This window comes from Artemia sp. Qi Xiang Cuo, chromosome 8, assembly GCF_049724085.1.
Source record: "Artemia sp. Qi Xiang Cuo chromosome 8, ASM4972408v1, whole genome shotgun sequence".
NCBI lineage: Eukaryota > Metazoa > Arthropoda > Branchiopoda > Anostraca > Artemiidae > Artemia > Artemia sp. Qi Xiang Cuo.
In genome coordinates, this window is record NC_142801.1 from 70,483,867 (window position 1) to 70,497,206 (window position 13,340).

At 35.5% G+C, this 13,340-nt stretch overlaps 1 protein-coding gene across 1 annotated transcript in view; it reads right to left on the reverse strand.

The window, feature by feature from the left end:
- LOC148949759 (alpha-1A adrenergic receptor-like) overlaps positions 1-13,103 on the reverse strand; it is a 137,363-nt gene extending 124,260 nt beyond the window's left edge. The window contains exons 1-2 of the mRNA XM_089093728.1: positions 12,849-13,103; positions 7,137-7,322 (exon numbers count right to left, since the gene is read on the reverse strand). Of these exons, the coding sequence (XP_088949854.1) occupies positions 7,137-7,322; positions 12,849-13,103 (441 nt within the window). The remainder of the gene's footprint in view (positions 1-7,136; positions 7,323-12,848) is intronic.
- Between the last annotated feature and the right edge of the window lie 237 nt (positions 13,104-13,340).

Here is a 13,340-nt window from a genome sequence, read left to right on the forward strand (position 1 = left end):
CATTATAAATATTGATATAACGATAGAATAAATATTTGAAGAATGATTTATTTTTATCTTTGATAGAAATCTTGATTGAGGATAGATATCATTCTAAAGGTTTGCCCATAAATAGAGCCCCGTCATGAGTCCTAGATCAATAAAATTCCCAATCGATTATGCCATCAAGTTCTCGAAAATCCACTTCCCCCTCGAATACGCAATAAATTTCTCAGAAATCCATTTCCCCTAGGGAGTCTATGCCCATATATGGTGCCCCGTCACGAGCTCATGAGGTTAGGCTAGGTTACGTAACCAATTTCTCGGAAACGTTTTCTCCCGGGGGATTCCATGCCCATATATGGTGCCCCCGTCAGACTGACAGCACAGGTGTTCTCCCTAGGGACTCTATGCCCATATATGGTGCTACCACGTGGTCATGTCACGTTAGACCTAGCATTCTAACCTGACCAGAAAAGATACAGTTTATTGTCTTCGATATTTTTCACTAATGCACTTAAAGCACATTGAAGTCTATTCACATGCGCTATATCAACTTTAGCAGCGAAACATAATTGATCCTCCATTTTAAATTTGCTCAAGGATATCACATATCTTGCATATACTTCATCCCATTCCAGACAAAGCCGTGATCCTCTCGTGATTTCCACCGCAATGTTTGGTGCTCTTGTATTATTGCCATCAACTCAACTATCAACTTCTAATAGGGTAAACATTCCACTCTTCATCATCATCAACACAAATATATATCCAAATGAGTAAAGTAAAACTGTTCTTCTTCTCAGTCCTTTGAATTCTATTCACAGACTAATAAAAACTATAGCAAAACTCCTTTCCTTATATTCTCTGCAGTCCTCTACAACTAATATGTAACCAGCCCTCTGTTGGGCTTTGATGGATATTTACCCAACTCTCTGATTGGTTTAGAAGGAGACACGTGATCCTCTATCCTATTCCTGGATCATAGCATTCCCTCTAGCGTGCACCTGGACGAACAATAACAACAACAAGAAATAGATCGACCTTGAAACATCCATCAAAGTGAGAAAAATCCTGTTTTTCCATTCTCAGTGAGAAAAACCATAAAACAGACATAAATTGCTGTTGACATCCATGAAAAACAACAAATAAATTGACTAACACTCATAACCATCTATGAAACATCCATAAAAGTGAGAAAAACCATGTTTTTTCAAGTGAGAAAAATCCTGTTTTTCCATTCTTAGTGAGAAAAACCATAAAACAGACATTAATTGCTTTTGACATCCATGAAAAACAAAAAATAAATTGACTAACACTCATAACCATCTATGAAACATCCATAAAAGTGAGAAAAACCATGTTTTTTCAAGTGAGAAAAATTCTGTTTTTCCATTCTCAGTCAGAAAAACCATAAAACAGACATAAATTACCGTTGACACCCATGAAAAAAAACAAATAAATTGACTAACACACATAACCATCCATGAAACATCCATAAAAGTGAGAAAAACCATGTTTTTTCAAGTGAGAAAAATCCTGTTTTTTTCATTCTCAGTGAGAAAAACCATAAAACATGCATAAATTATGTAAAAAAGTTGTAGGTGGTAGCACATGTGTTCGTAAGGGAGTCGGACCCCCCTCTCTACTGATAGATTCTTCGGCAACATAGGAAACATTTTCGTGTACTCTGAAAAATTTTCAGGAAATAGCACCGTTAATCCTGGTTTCAAAACATAGAAATCATGATTTCTTTTTTCCAAAAATTCTTTTTTGATATTTATTACATTTCAGATATTTATTTGTATGGAAACTAAGAAAGTAGACATGTGCTTTTCTATATTGTAAAATAAACTGTACACTAACAATCATTTCTAAAGTTTACATCGTGCATCGATTTCGCTGTCATACAAGAGGTAACTATTTTTCTAGACAAATTAAAATTCTTTTGCCAACGTGGATAGACGGATCTTTATCTTCTAAGATTTGAAGGTTGCATGGGTTTTTCAAAAATAAAATTCTTTCTGTGACTTTTTCTATTTTCAAGTTTATATTTTGCGAAATTCCTCGGTTTTTCCAAGTATAACACCTTAGCTCAGAAGCTTAACTTTTTAGAAATCAATTGACTTTGCATGATGATAGAACTTCACATTATCTATTGAATAATCCAAGGTACATTCCATTATCTCTCATAAATTTCCGGGAAAAAAATACCGGAAATCATGATTTCGGTCTAATCATGGGCAACGCAATCAAGCTGCCTAAGTAAAGAACGATGTTGGCACAATGTATTATCTATTTTTTTCCATACAAGGACATTTCGTATCAAAGGAGTTGTCGTAGAAACTTTGAAAAGGGTTCATTCGATTGGAAATTCAAAGGGCCAGTCGCCTTTTTAATAGTCGAAAGTGATTGGAGGGTAACTAACGCCCCTATCACGCCCACCTTTTCCCCAAACACATCCAGTCCAAATTTCGAGATACCCATTTTGTTCACGTAGTTGAAAGTTCTGGAAACTAGGTCTTTGAGGATGACAACCCCGCCCCCACAGCCCTCAGGGCAAGGGTTGTAAGTTATGCCCTGGGGCATATAAGGTTTTTATAGAACGCGTTATCGTAGAAACTTCAAAAAGGGCTCATTCGATTGGAAATTGAAATGGCCAGTGCCCTTTTTAATAGTCGAAAGTGATTTAAGGGCAACTAACACCCCTTCCACGCCTACCCTTTCCCCAAAGACATCCAGTCAAAACTTCGAGATAACCATTTTGTTCAACGCAGTTGAAAGGTCTGGAAATTATATCTTTGAGCTGGACATTCCCCCCACAGTCATCAGGGCAAGAGTTACGAGTTACTTGTTAATAGTTGAAAGTAATTGGAAGGCAACTAACCCCCCTCTCAAACCCCCCCATTTCCCCAAACACGTACAATCCAAATTTAGAGATATTCATTTTATTCAACGTAGTCAAAAGTTTTGGAAATTAGGTCTTTTAGTATAATAGCCCCCTCAGAGCCCTCGGGGCAAGGGTTGTAAGTTATGCCCTAGGGGCATATACGGTTTTTATGGAAAGTGTTGTCATAGAAACATCAAAGAAAGCTCATTTGATTGGAAATTCAAAGGTCTAGTGCCCTTTTTAGTAATCAAAAATTATTGGAGAGCAAATAGCCCCCTCACACGCCCACCGGTTCCCCAAACAAATCCAATTATAATTTTGACATATACATTTTCTTCAACGTAGTTGAAAGTTCTGGAATTTATGATTTTGAGGATGACAAACCCATAAAACCCTCAGGGCAAGGGTTGTAAGTTATGCCCTGGGGACATATAAGGTTTTTATAGAAAGCGTTCTCACGGAGACTTTCCAAAAGGGCTCTTTCGATTGGAAATTGAAGGGACTAGTGCCCTTTTTAATATTCGAAAGTGATTGGAGGGAAACCAAACCCCTCTCACGCCCACCATTTCCCCAAACCCATCCTGTCAAAATTTTGAGATAGTCGTTTTGTTCAACGTAGATGATAGTTTTAGAAATTAGGTTTTTGAGGATGGCCTCCCCCCCCCCACAGCCTTCAAGGCAATAGTTGTAAGGTATGCCCTAGGGGCATATAAGGTTTTTTATCGAAAAGGTTGTCGCAGAAACTTCAAAAAAGGTTCATTCAATTGGAAATTGAATGGGATAGTGCCCTTTTTAATAGGCTAGTCAAAACTGATTGGAGGGCAACTAATTCCCCTCTCACGCCCACCATTTCCCCAAACACATCCAATCAAAATTTTGAGATAGCCATTTTTTCAACTTAGTTGAAAGTTCTGGATATTATGTCTTTGAGGATGATAACATCCCCCCCCCATACTCCTCGGGGCAAGGAATGTAAGTTATGCCCTGGGAGCATATAAGGTTCTTCTAGAGATTGTTGTCATAGAAACTTCGAAAACTTCGAAGGGCTAGTGCCCTTTTTATTAGTCAAAAGTGATTGGAAGAAAACTAACAGAAAGCATTGTCGTAGAAACTTCAAAAAGGGCTCATTCGATTGGTAATTGAAGGGGCTAGTGCCCTTTCTAATAGTCGAAAGTGATTTGAGGGCATCTAATCCCCCCTCTCAAGCTCATCAATTCCACAAACACATCCAATCCAAATTTCGAGATAGCCATGTTGTTCAACGTAGATGAAAGTTTTTAGAAATTAGGTCTTTGAGGATGACACTCCCCCTTTCTTTTAAAACTCTGTTAAATGTTTACACTTATAACTTTAAGAAAACTAAAATTAATTAAGATTTTAAGGAATAAATAACAGCATATGTATATTAAACTGACAATTCACATTTTTTTCAGTAAAGTACTAATTATATTTTGGCTTTTAGAAAGCATAGGGTTTAGAATCCTACTCAGATTAATATCTGCTCGTTTTGAGTTTAACTTATTTTAATTTCTATTTTTTTGGGTTTCATTTATTTATTGATACTGATATGTGGTAGTTGTATGCTTGGTAGATTATTTGATTCTATTTTTGTTCCTTTTTGGTTCAATGGAGTTCTTTACTTTTTTTGAAAAACTTATTTTTTGCAAAAAGTTTTTTTGATTAATCTAAATAAACATTGCATTTGAAACCTTATGAACTTCTGTAGAAGAGGAAATCCTAAGTCCTTAAAAAAAAATATTGGCGAAGGAAGCGTCTGGCCTGTCACTCAGGTTATATAAGAACAAAACTGTCCCTAACAGTCGAACAAATTGGGTACCTGTTTTGAGAGTTATAATTTGAAAAAATCATTCATGGTAGTAAAACGTATTGGTAGCTAATTTACGGTAATTAGTTTATTAATTGGCAAATATTCATACTTTCTCGTAGTAGGTAAGTAAGTAAGTAACGGCACTAGACCTTCAAGGTCCAAAACAGAGGGGCTGATCTCCGTTTCGTGGTCCTTCAGCCAGGAAGTGCTATGGGGCTGGGAACCATCCTGTGCTTTCGAACACCCTTCCTGCTTATCTTCCCCACATTTTTCAAGGTAGCCATTTAGAGCTGAGTCGACTCTGACTAAGCTTACAGAGTCACGCCACTGACCCCCGTCCCAAACTGGATAACCTGCCACGCCAGGAATCGAACCCGTGCTCCTAGAACAAAGGATTCCCAACCAGCGCGCCAATCACTTAGCCAGGACGGCTTTGTAGATTCTCGTAGTGATTTACGGTAAGGACTAAATAAAGTATTTCTGCAGATATGTTATCTTTATTTTGATCACCACCATCAGAGCAGTGGAGAGGCAATTCCTCCGCCCATTGGTCATTCTTCTGATGCAATTCGTCAAAATCTCTAGAAGATTTATTGCCCACGGCCTGAGAATTGACCCAGGGCGCAATGAGGTAAGCTTTTTAGAAAATAAAGTTTTCCAGGGAAAGAGAATATTTAACTGAGCTGTAGATTAAAAATATCTGAAGCATAAAGCCTGGTTAATTCAAGTTCGAGCTGTTTTATCCTGGAAAATCTGCTCAACTTATTTCTAAGCTTCATTATATAGTTTCCAGTATACATTATCTTCTTAATTGAATTACCTCATATAATCAAAACGCCAGGAGTGCTGAATTCTCCTTAGAAATAAATGAAATTATTTTCCTATACTAGACAATTCAGTGAGTAGATTACTATTATGTTTCGCTCACCACACTGAATATTTGGCGTTACTTGTTTAGTTTTCCTTAGTAATTTTAATTAATCTTTCTGTTTTTTATAAGAACGGAAAAACCTTTACATGAAAGCAGAGACTGAGGGTAGAGCCTAGGAAACAAACATAAATTATCCAGTACTTCAGAAAGCCTACTAATTTATGTGTATTTTATGTAAAATACAGGGTTTTCAGTGAGACTGGAAACGTTAAATTTCTGTTTAACATTTAACACATTCAAAAATTATAGAATTATTTATCTAAAAAATATATTTTTAGATTTCATTCTTCACGCAATTCTGAGAACTATTCAAGCTAATTTAAAAATTAGCTTGAAAGAGCAAACAAACTTCTGAAATAACAAAAAAAAAACAAAAAAAAACGAAACAACCTTCTGGATGCACTCAACAATCTTTATCCCACCAAAAAATCTTATCCCACCAAAAAAAAGAAAAAGAAAAAAAGGAGTGTGGGGCCCCACAAGGGTCAACCCTGGGACCCCTTCTTTTCGTCATTTTCATTAATCGGGTGAAGGTCAGAGGCTGGTGTCATCCTGGTTGCAGATGACCTTTTGCTCTTTCTGGCAGCGCCTTCACTTGATGTTTTGTATAATAAAATTCAGAATGCAGTTTCTGAATTTATAACTTTTCCTCAACAAAATCTGTTAGCCCTCAACTTTCTAAGACTTGTTTCATGATATTTTCTAGACTTTTGACAAGTGCTAGAAATGATCAAATGACGTGTCGAGCAAATATGATAAAAAGAGTAGCAACAACGAAGTATTTGGGGTTTTTAATTGAAAACCTGTCGTGGAAAAAGTATTCAAGTGCGACAGCTGAAAAATTAAGCAGAGGCCTTGGGGTATCGTGAAGAATTAAAAATCTAGTCCCAAAAAACGAATTCTAAAAATGATTTATTTTTCTATAATTTGTCCATATATTAACTACTGATGCTCTATATGGGCAAGTAATTTTGTAACATCTTTCTAAAGAGTACAAAAACTTCAGAATAAAGCTGTAAAATGATTATTGAAGTTTTATGATTCTGATCAAGTTCCTGCTGATGAGCATTTTAAAAAGAATAAGTTAGTGGATGTATCCCAAATTCGAGATTACCAAGCTGCGATTTTCTCGCAAAAATATTTGAATCAGCTGCTCATCCCTGCTTTTGAAAATCTTTTCACTTTTAATAGATACTGTCGTTATCATAATACAAGAAAAGCTGATAACTTAACTTATGAGTTTAGGGACACCACTCGGGCATCTTTTGTGATTCGCCATTATGGTCCCAATGTTTGGAATATATTGCCCGAATGTGTGAAAAATGCGCCTAGTCTTCCTGCTTTAGAGTCACGGGAATAGAAGTTTCTTTTACCTCGTGAGTGATTTTGATGTCAGATACAACCTTTAGGCGTAACAAGAAAAAACAATATGTGCCCGTGGGGAGATTGTATGGTCGTAACTAACACAGCAGGAAGAAAACGAAAACAATGGTTAAAAACAAACTTACCATTAAGCAGGTGATGACTGCTAAACGATGTGTAATAATTACAGAGTAGTTTAGAGGCCTTGTTACACCGATATATCGATCTACGGAAATTGCACAAAGAGACAGAATTGATGCGGTGCAACAGAGTACGTCTACTGCGGCCCAAACATCGCAAAAAATTAATCCGAAATCCCATTTTTGGGTTACCTACAAGAAAAATAGCTTTGAAAAGGCAATTGTGTAAATGAGTGATAAATTCGATTTTATTCTTTTCTCCAAGTCCAAGGCCTTTTTTTTATCGATTTTTGTTCTCCGGTGTGCAATAGAGCCTATCCAAAAATATAAAAATTTTGTGTATAAATATTGCCTATTCAGGGTACCAGCAACAATAATTATAAACCCCTATTCTTACAAATTATAATTTTTATTAAATAAGTAGTTGGAAATCCTGTAAAAGAAAAATCATTTCTAAACTGCTGCAGAGATCGACAAAAAATTTTGTTAGAAGGGGGCTAAACCTTACACTACACATCTCTAGAAATTACCAACATAGTTGCCACGTTAAAACCCTTTTTAAATACACGAGGGGGTTTTGCAAGGCATCCCCGAGAACTATTGCTTTAATAGGATGATTTTGTCAACTCTTGAGAAGAGCTATGAGCTATATGAATTTTAGAGTTTTCGAAAACAGCATAATTCTTGGGATATCTCTACAAAGTTTCTCAAAATCAATTTTATTTATAAAAAATCAAATAAGACATTTTGACTTTTCTTCTTTCTGTGTACAATCGTACAATTTATTGCAATAATTGCATTAAGTGTTCCAGGAGGATGGAAAACCATCAGAAATATTTATGGGGAACGGGAGGGGGAGGTAATAATATTTGGAAAAAACAGTATTGCCAGAAAGTGGTATATTTCTTCCAAATAGTACTACTAAATATTTTACTTTTGGTAATGTATAATCTTCGAAACGAAAATGATGAGGTTGGAGCCTTGTACCCGCCCTCAGGTTTCACTTACTGGGACCTTTTTTGTTGGACTGAAAAAGGTTATTCGACACCTTCATCTGATTGAGCTTTGGTGAATTAAATAAAAAAAACAAGTTTTTTAAACGGAAAGTAAGGAGCGACATTAAAACTTAAAACGAACAGAAATTATTCCGTATATGAAAGGGACTGTCCTCTCCTCAACGCCTTGCTCTTTACGCTAAAGTTTTTTATTGTTTAAAAAAATAAAGTTGTTAGACAGAGTCAAACTTTAGCGTAAAGAGCGAGGCGTTGAGGAGGGGACAGTCCCTTTCATATACGTAATAATTTCTGTTCGTTTTAAGTTTTAATGTCGCTCCTTACTTTCAGTTTAAAAAACTTGTTTTTTTTATTTAATTTTTGAACGTTTTTGAATAAATGCAGGTTTTGATCTTGGCTCACCGTACATGAATAATTAAAAAAAAAATGTCATATTAATTTACTTTTATTTAGTTAAATGGCTTCCTCGAAACTTGTTTTATTTTATTTACGAACGTTTTTATTAGTAATAAATATACGTATATGAAAGGGACTGTCCCCTCCTCAACGCCTCGCTCTTTACGCTAAAGTTTTTTATTGTTTTAAAAAATAGAGTTGTGAGAAAGAGTCAAACTTTAGCGTAAAGAGTGAGGCATTGAGGAGGGGACAGTCCCTTTCATATACGGAATAATTTCTGTTCGTTTAAAGTTTTAATGTCGCTCCTTACTTTCAGTTTAAAAAACTTGTTTTTTTTATTAAATCTTTGAACGTTTTTGAATAAATGCAGGTTTTGATCTTGGCTCACCGTACATGAATAATTAAAACAAAATTTTCATATTAATTTACTTTTATTTAGTTAAATGGCTTTCTCGAAACTTGTTTAATTTTATTTACGAACGTTTTTATTAGTAATAAATATACGTAACTTACGAATTAACGTACGTAACGAACTTCTATATTCATATATTTTTAATTTGTTTATTAGGGGGTTCGCCCCCTAGTCAATACCTTGCTCTTTAAGCGAAAGTTCGAATTTTGTTCCAATTCTTTAAAAATGACCGCTTAATCACAAAGGTCGTTAATTAGAATAAATAGCTCTTATGAAAGTACTAAACAATCTTTGGCTTAAAGAGCGAGGCATTGACTACGGGGTGAACCCAATAATATATGTAATATTTTCTGTTCGTTTGAAGTTTCGATGTTGCTGCTATTGCAGTTGAAATACTTGTTTTTTTATATTAAATTTCTGATCTTTTTTTAAATAATGCTGGGAAGTCCGGCGTCCCCCTTATAGCAATGTCCCTTCCCCCATGAAAACATCCTTCATGGAAAGATCCTCCCACATAACCCCCGACCCACCCCGCTCCCCCACAACCAGGAAAAATCTCCCCAGAAAACGTCTGTATACTTACAAATAACCAAAACAATATGTTAACATTGGGTAAAATTCATAAGTTTCAGCCCTCCCCCCGGGAATTTAGGGGGATTAAGTCATCCTAAAAGACATACTTATTATATTTTCGAACATGCTGAACAAAATGGTCATCTCAAAATTTTGATCAGGTGACTTTGGGAAAAAAATTAGCGTGGGAGGGGGCCTAGTTGCCCTCCAATTTTTTTGGTAAATTAAAAAGGGCACTAGAACTTTTAATTTCCATTCCATTGAGCCCTCCCACGATATTCTAGGACAACTGGGTCGATACGATCACCCCTGGGAAAAAAAAAAAAACAAACAAACAAATAAACACGCACCCGTGATCTTTCTTCTGGAAAAAAATGGAAAATTCCACATTTTTGTAGATAGGAGCTTGAAACCTCTACAGTAGGGTTCTCTGATACTCTGAATATGGTGGTGTGATTTTCATTAAGGTTCTATAACTTTTAGGGGGTCTTTCCTGCTTTTTTCGAAAATCAGCCAAATTTTGTCAGGCGCCTAACTTTTGATGAGTAAAATTAAACTTAATGAAACATATATTTTTGAAATCAACATTAAAATCCGATTCTTTTGATGTATCTATTTGCATCAAAATACCTTTTTTTAGAGTTTCGGTTACCATTGAGCCGGGTCGCTCCTTACTTACAGTTCGTTACCACGAACTGTTTGATGAAGTGATTTATCAAATTATTGCGAACGAAAAACAGTCAACATATTTGCACGGTTCCCTTCGTTGTCAAAAACAAAGTTCAAAGAAGGTATTATACCAGGAGCCTTTTGAAAGTCAAGGGCCTTGAGGCAATTATGGAAAGTGTTAAAAATTAGGAATTGAGCCTTTTCAAGGTCGTAGTGACTGCAATATTTTAAACGAAAAAGACTACAATATACAACTTGGACAAATTTAAATTTCAGTCGACATTTTAAACAGCTTGCGACAACGAACTATAAGCAAAAACTGACCCGTGCTATCAGTAAACGAGACTCCGTTATATTGATAATAATAAATGCTTAAAAAGGATTGCTTTTGTGGTTACTTGAAATAAATAATGCTCATTTTGTTTAAGATTACCCACGAAAAGTTAAAAAACTTAGAAAAACTCCTTAATATTAAAAAACGGTGGAATACACCTCCAAGAAGGTGAGTGATCTTAATGAAAATTTAGGTCAAATTTAGCATTTCAGAGAGCCTCAGAACAGAATTTTTATGCCCCAGTCTGAAAAATGTGAAGTTTTGTGTTTTTTCGAGAAGGATAGTCACGAACGTGTGTTCATATAATCTTTTTTATTTAATTTCTTTCTTGGGACAATTATATCAAGCCATTGGTCCAAATAGTATCAAGGGAAATTTATTCAAACAGAAATTTAATATGCTAGTGTACTCTTTCAGCTGCCAACGAGTTTGAACTAAAACCAAGTGGCTTTTTCTGCCATTTTTTTTCATGAATCAGCAATTATCGACAAGGACGGCCAAAATGCAATCGAGCAAAGGTTTTGAGATAGTCAATTTAAAATTATTAGGCAGAATTATTCAGCCTTCCTGTTTTCCGGCGCAGTTATGCATTTGTTCCTAAGGATCCATGCAATCCACACACAAAAATAACGAACACGAAAAAAAAAAACAATAAAAAAAAAACGGAAAATCTAGACAAAATTATAGTTAGGCTTCATTAACTTTATTTGAGTTGATTCGTTTGGGGCTTCATAGAGATATGCACAGTGATCAAAAGCTGTACATCAGCTATTGAGAAGGAGGATCAGTAGAACGTTCTGTGGGTGGAGGGGAGGGGGGTCCTGAAAACTAAAAAATGAATTCTAGTCCTAATAAGGAATTTGAAAAATATGGAAGGTAAAGGGAGGAGCGGGATGAATTTCCTCAAATCATTCTCCATTTCAATTAATGTTTTGAGCTAAGCCTGTAATATGGAGGATGTGGGGTGACATTTCATTATTAGTGCAGAGCCATTTTAGTTGTATCATAAAGTTTTAAATTCATTAACATTCCTATATTGAGGAGAGACGGGTGTAGGGGGCCACTTATCGCAACAAAGATTTGTTGGAAGAACTCCCCTTGAAACTGTAAAGTTGGTGCCCCTAAAATTCTTTTTTTATAGTCCAGACCCTCTTCTTATAAACATTTTAAGGGCAGCACTTTTCTTAGACGATAATCATTCAGGGGTATTCAGAGCATTGTCTTACGAATATTGAAGTTGAATTTAAGAGATACATTTTCTGTTGTGAAGGGGGGGTCTAAGGTTCCCATAGATTGAAAAGAGCCCTGGATTGAGCAGTTCGTAGTAAGAAAATTTAAATAAAGAGTGACTCTTGTTAATTGAAAAAGAACTCTAAAAAACGAAGATTGGGTTATAATATATCCCTTAACGGTATCTACTGTTTGTGATTATTTTAAGTAAAGAACAACATTTTAAATTTGGTCACCAAAATTAATTAGTCAATGAAAATTATCCCATGCTCTCTCTATGCTATTTTTCGTAATTTGAGGTATACTTTTGCTTTTGAAACGTTTGAATTCAGTAGGGAAAAGAGCTGCAAATTAAAGTTCATTAGACATACTAAATCACAAATTAGTTGTACTTTGTTCATTTTTGAAAGATTATATTTAGAGGCTGGGTGGAGGAGGTTTTATATTAAATGGTCAAAACGTCTCTTTTTTATTGAGAGTAGTACTGATAGAATTTTAAGTAAGATTTGAACGGCCGTCCTGCATATTTTTTTTATTGCACCATAATAATAATGCAATTTCGAGGCGTTTTAGCTCCTTCTGGGGCGGGGGAGGGGGGTCAAAGTTGGATTTTTTTGAAACATTAAATGTATAACAAAAATGGCACCCGGCTTTCCCTGTATGAAATTTTGTTTCTTGAATTAAGTGGGCATGTAAAGGAATTTATATCGAGGGACTAAATTTAACACGAAATAAACTATGAAAACACGAAAAAACAAATATAATACTAAAAAAAATATTAAACTGAAGAAATCCCGAGATTAATGTGCTCGATATGGGTCTGAGGTCATTCCCCCTTCGTTTTTTACATGCTTTTTTAAGACCGAATTACGAGCCGGAGATTTTTTTTTTGGGGGGGGGGGAAGTTGTCTTCAAATGTTTTACGACAAATTTTGGAATCTGAGAAATGTTAAATTTTAGCATGGGGGGTTTTCAAATCTAGTATCCTTCTCCTGAGTACAACCCCCTTGGCTAAGCCAGTCCTAAGACTTCTCCATATGAAGTTAGAGTCACCCTTGCTAAACTCTTGAGTGCCATCGCAGCAGACTTACTTGATTTACAGCGGAAAAGGGGAGAACCAACGTTCCAAGAAGTAAATCCGCAACAGCTAAATTCACTATAAAGATGTGAGTTGGGCTTCGCAAATTTTTTGATCTTCCAACTGCACAAAGAATTAATAAATTTCCACAGACAGTTAATAAAACAATTATTCCTAGCCCAATGCTAAGAGAAATTGTTGCGAAATTTAATTCAATTTTAGCAGCAACAGTTCCGTTGGAAGTTGAGTTGCTGTCCTCACATAACATTTTGGAAACACAAATAGTCAAGGGACTATAAACTTGGGAATGAACTTAGCGTACTAGGAACAAATTCTCAAGGAGTAACTTTTTTGACGCATGGCCATTTTAAATGAACAATTTTTTTTTGTGACACCCGATTTCATGGTAAAATTCTGATAATGTACATAATCCACCAATCAAATATGATTACGTTTTGATGTTGTGAAAGCAAAGAAAGCGAGAAATAATGCTGTCCTACTGTCA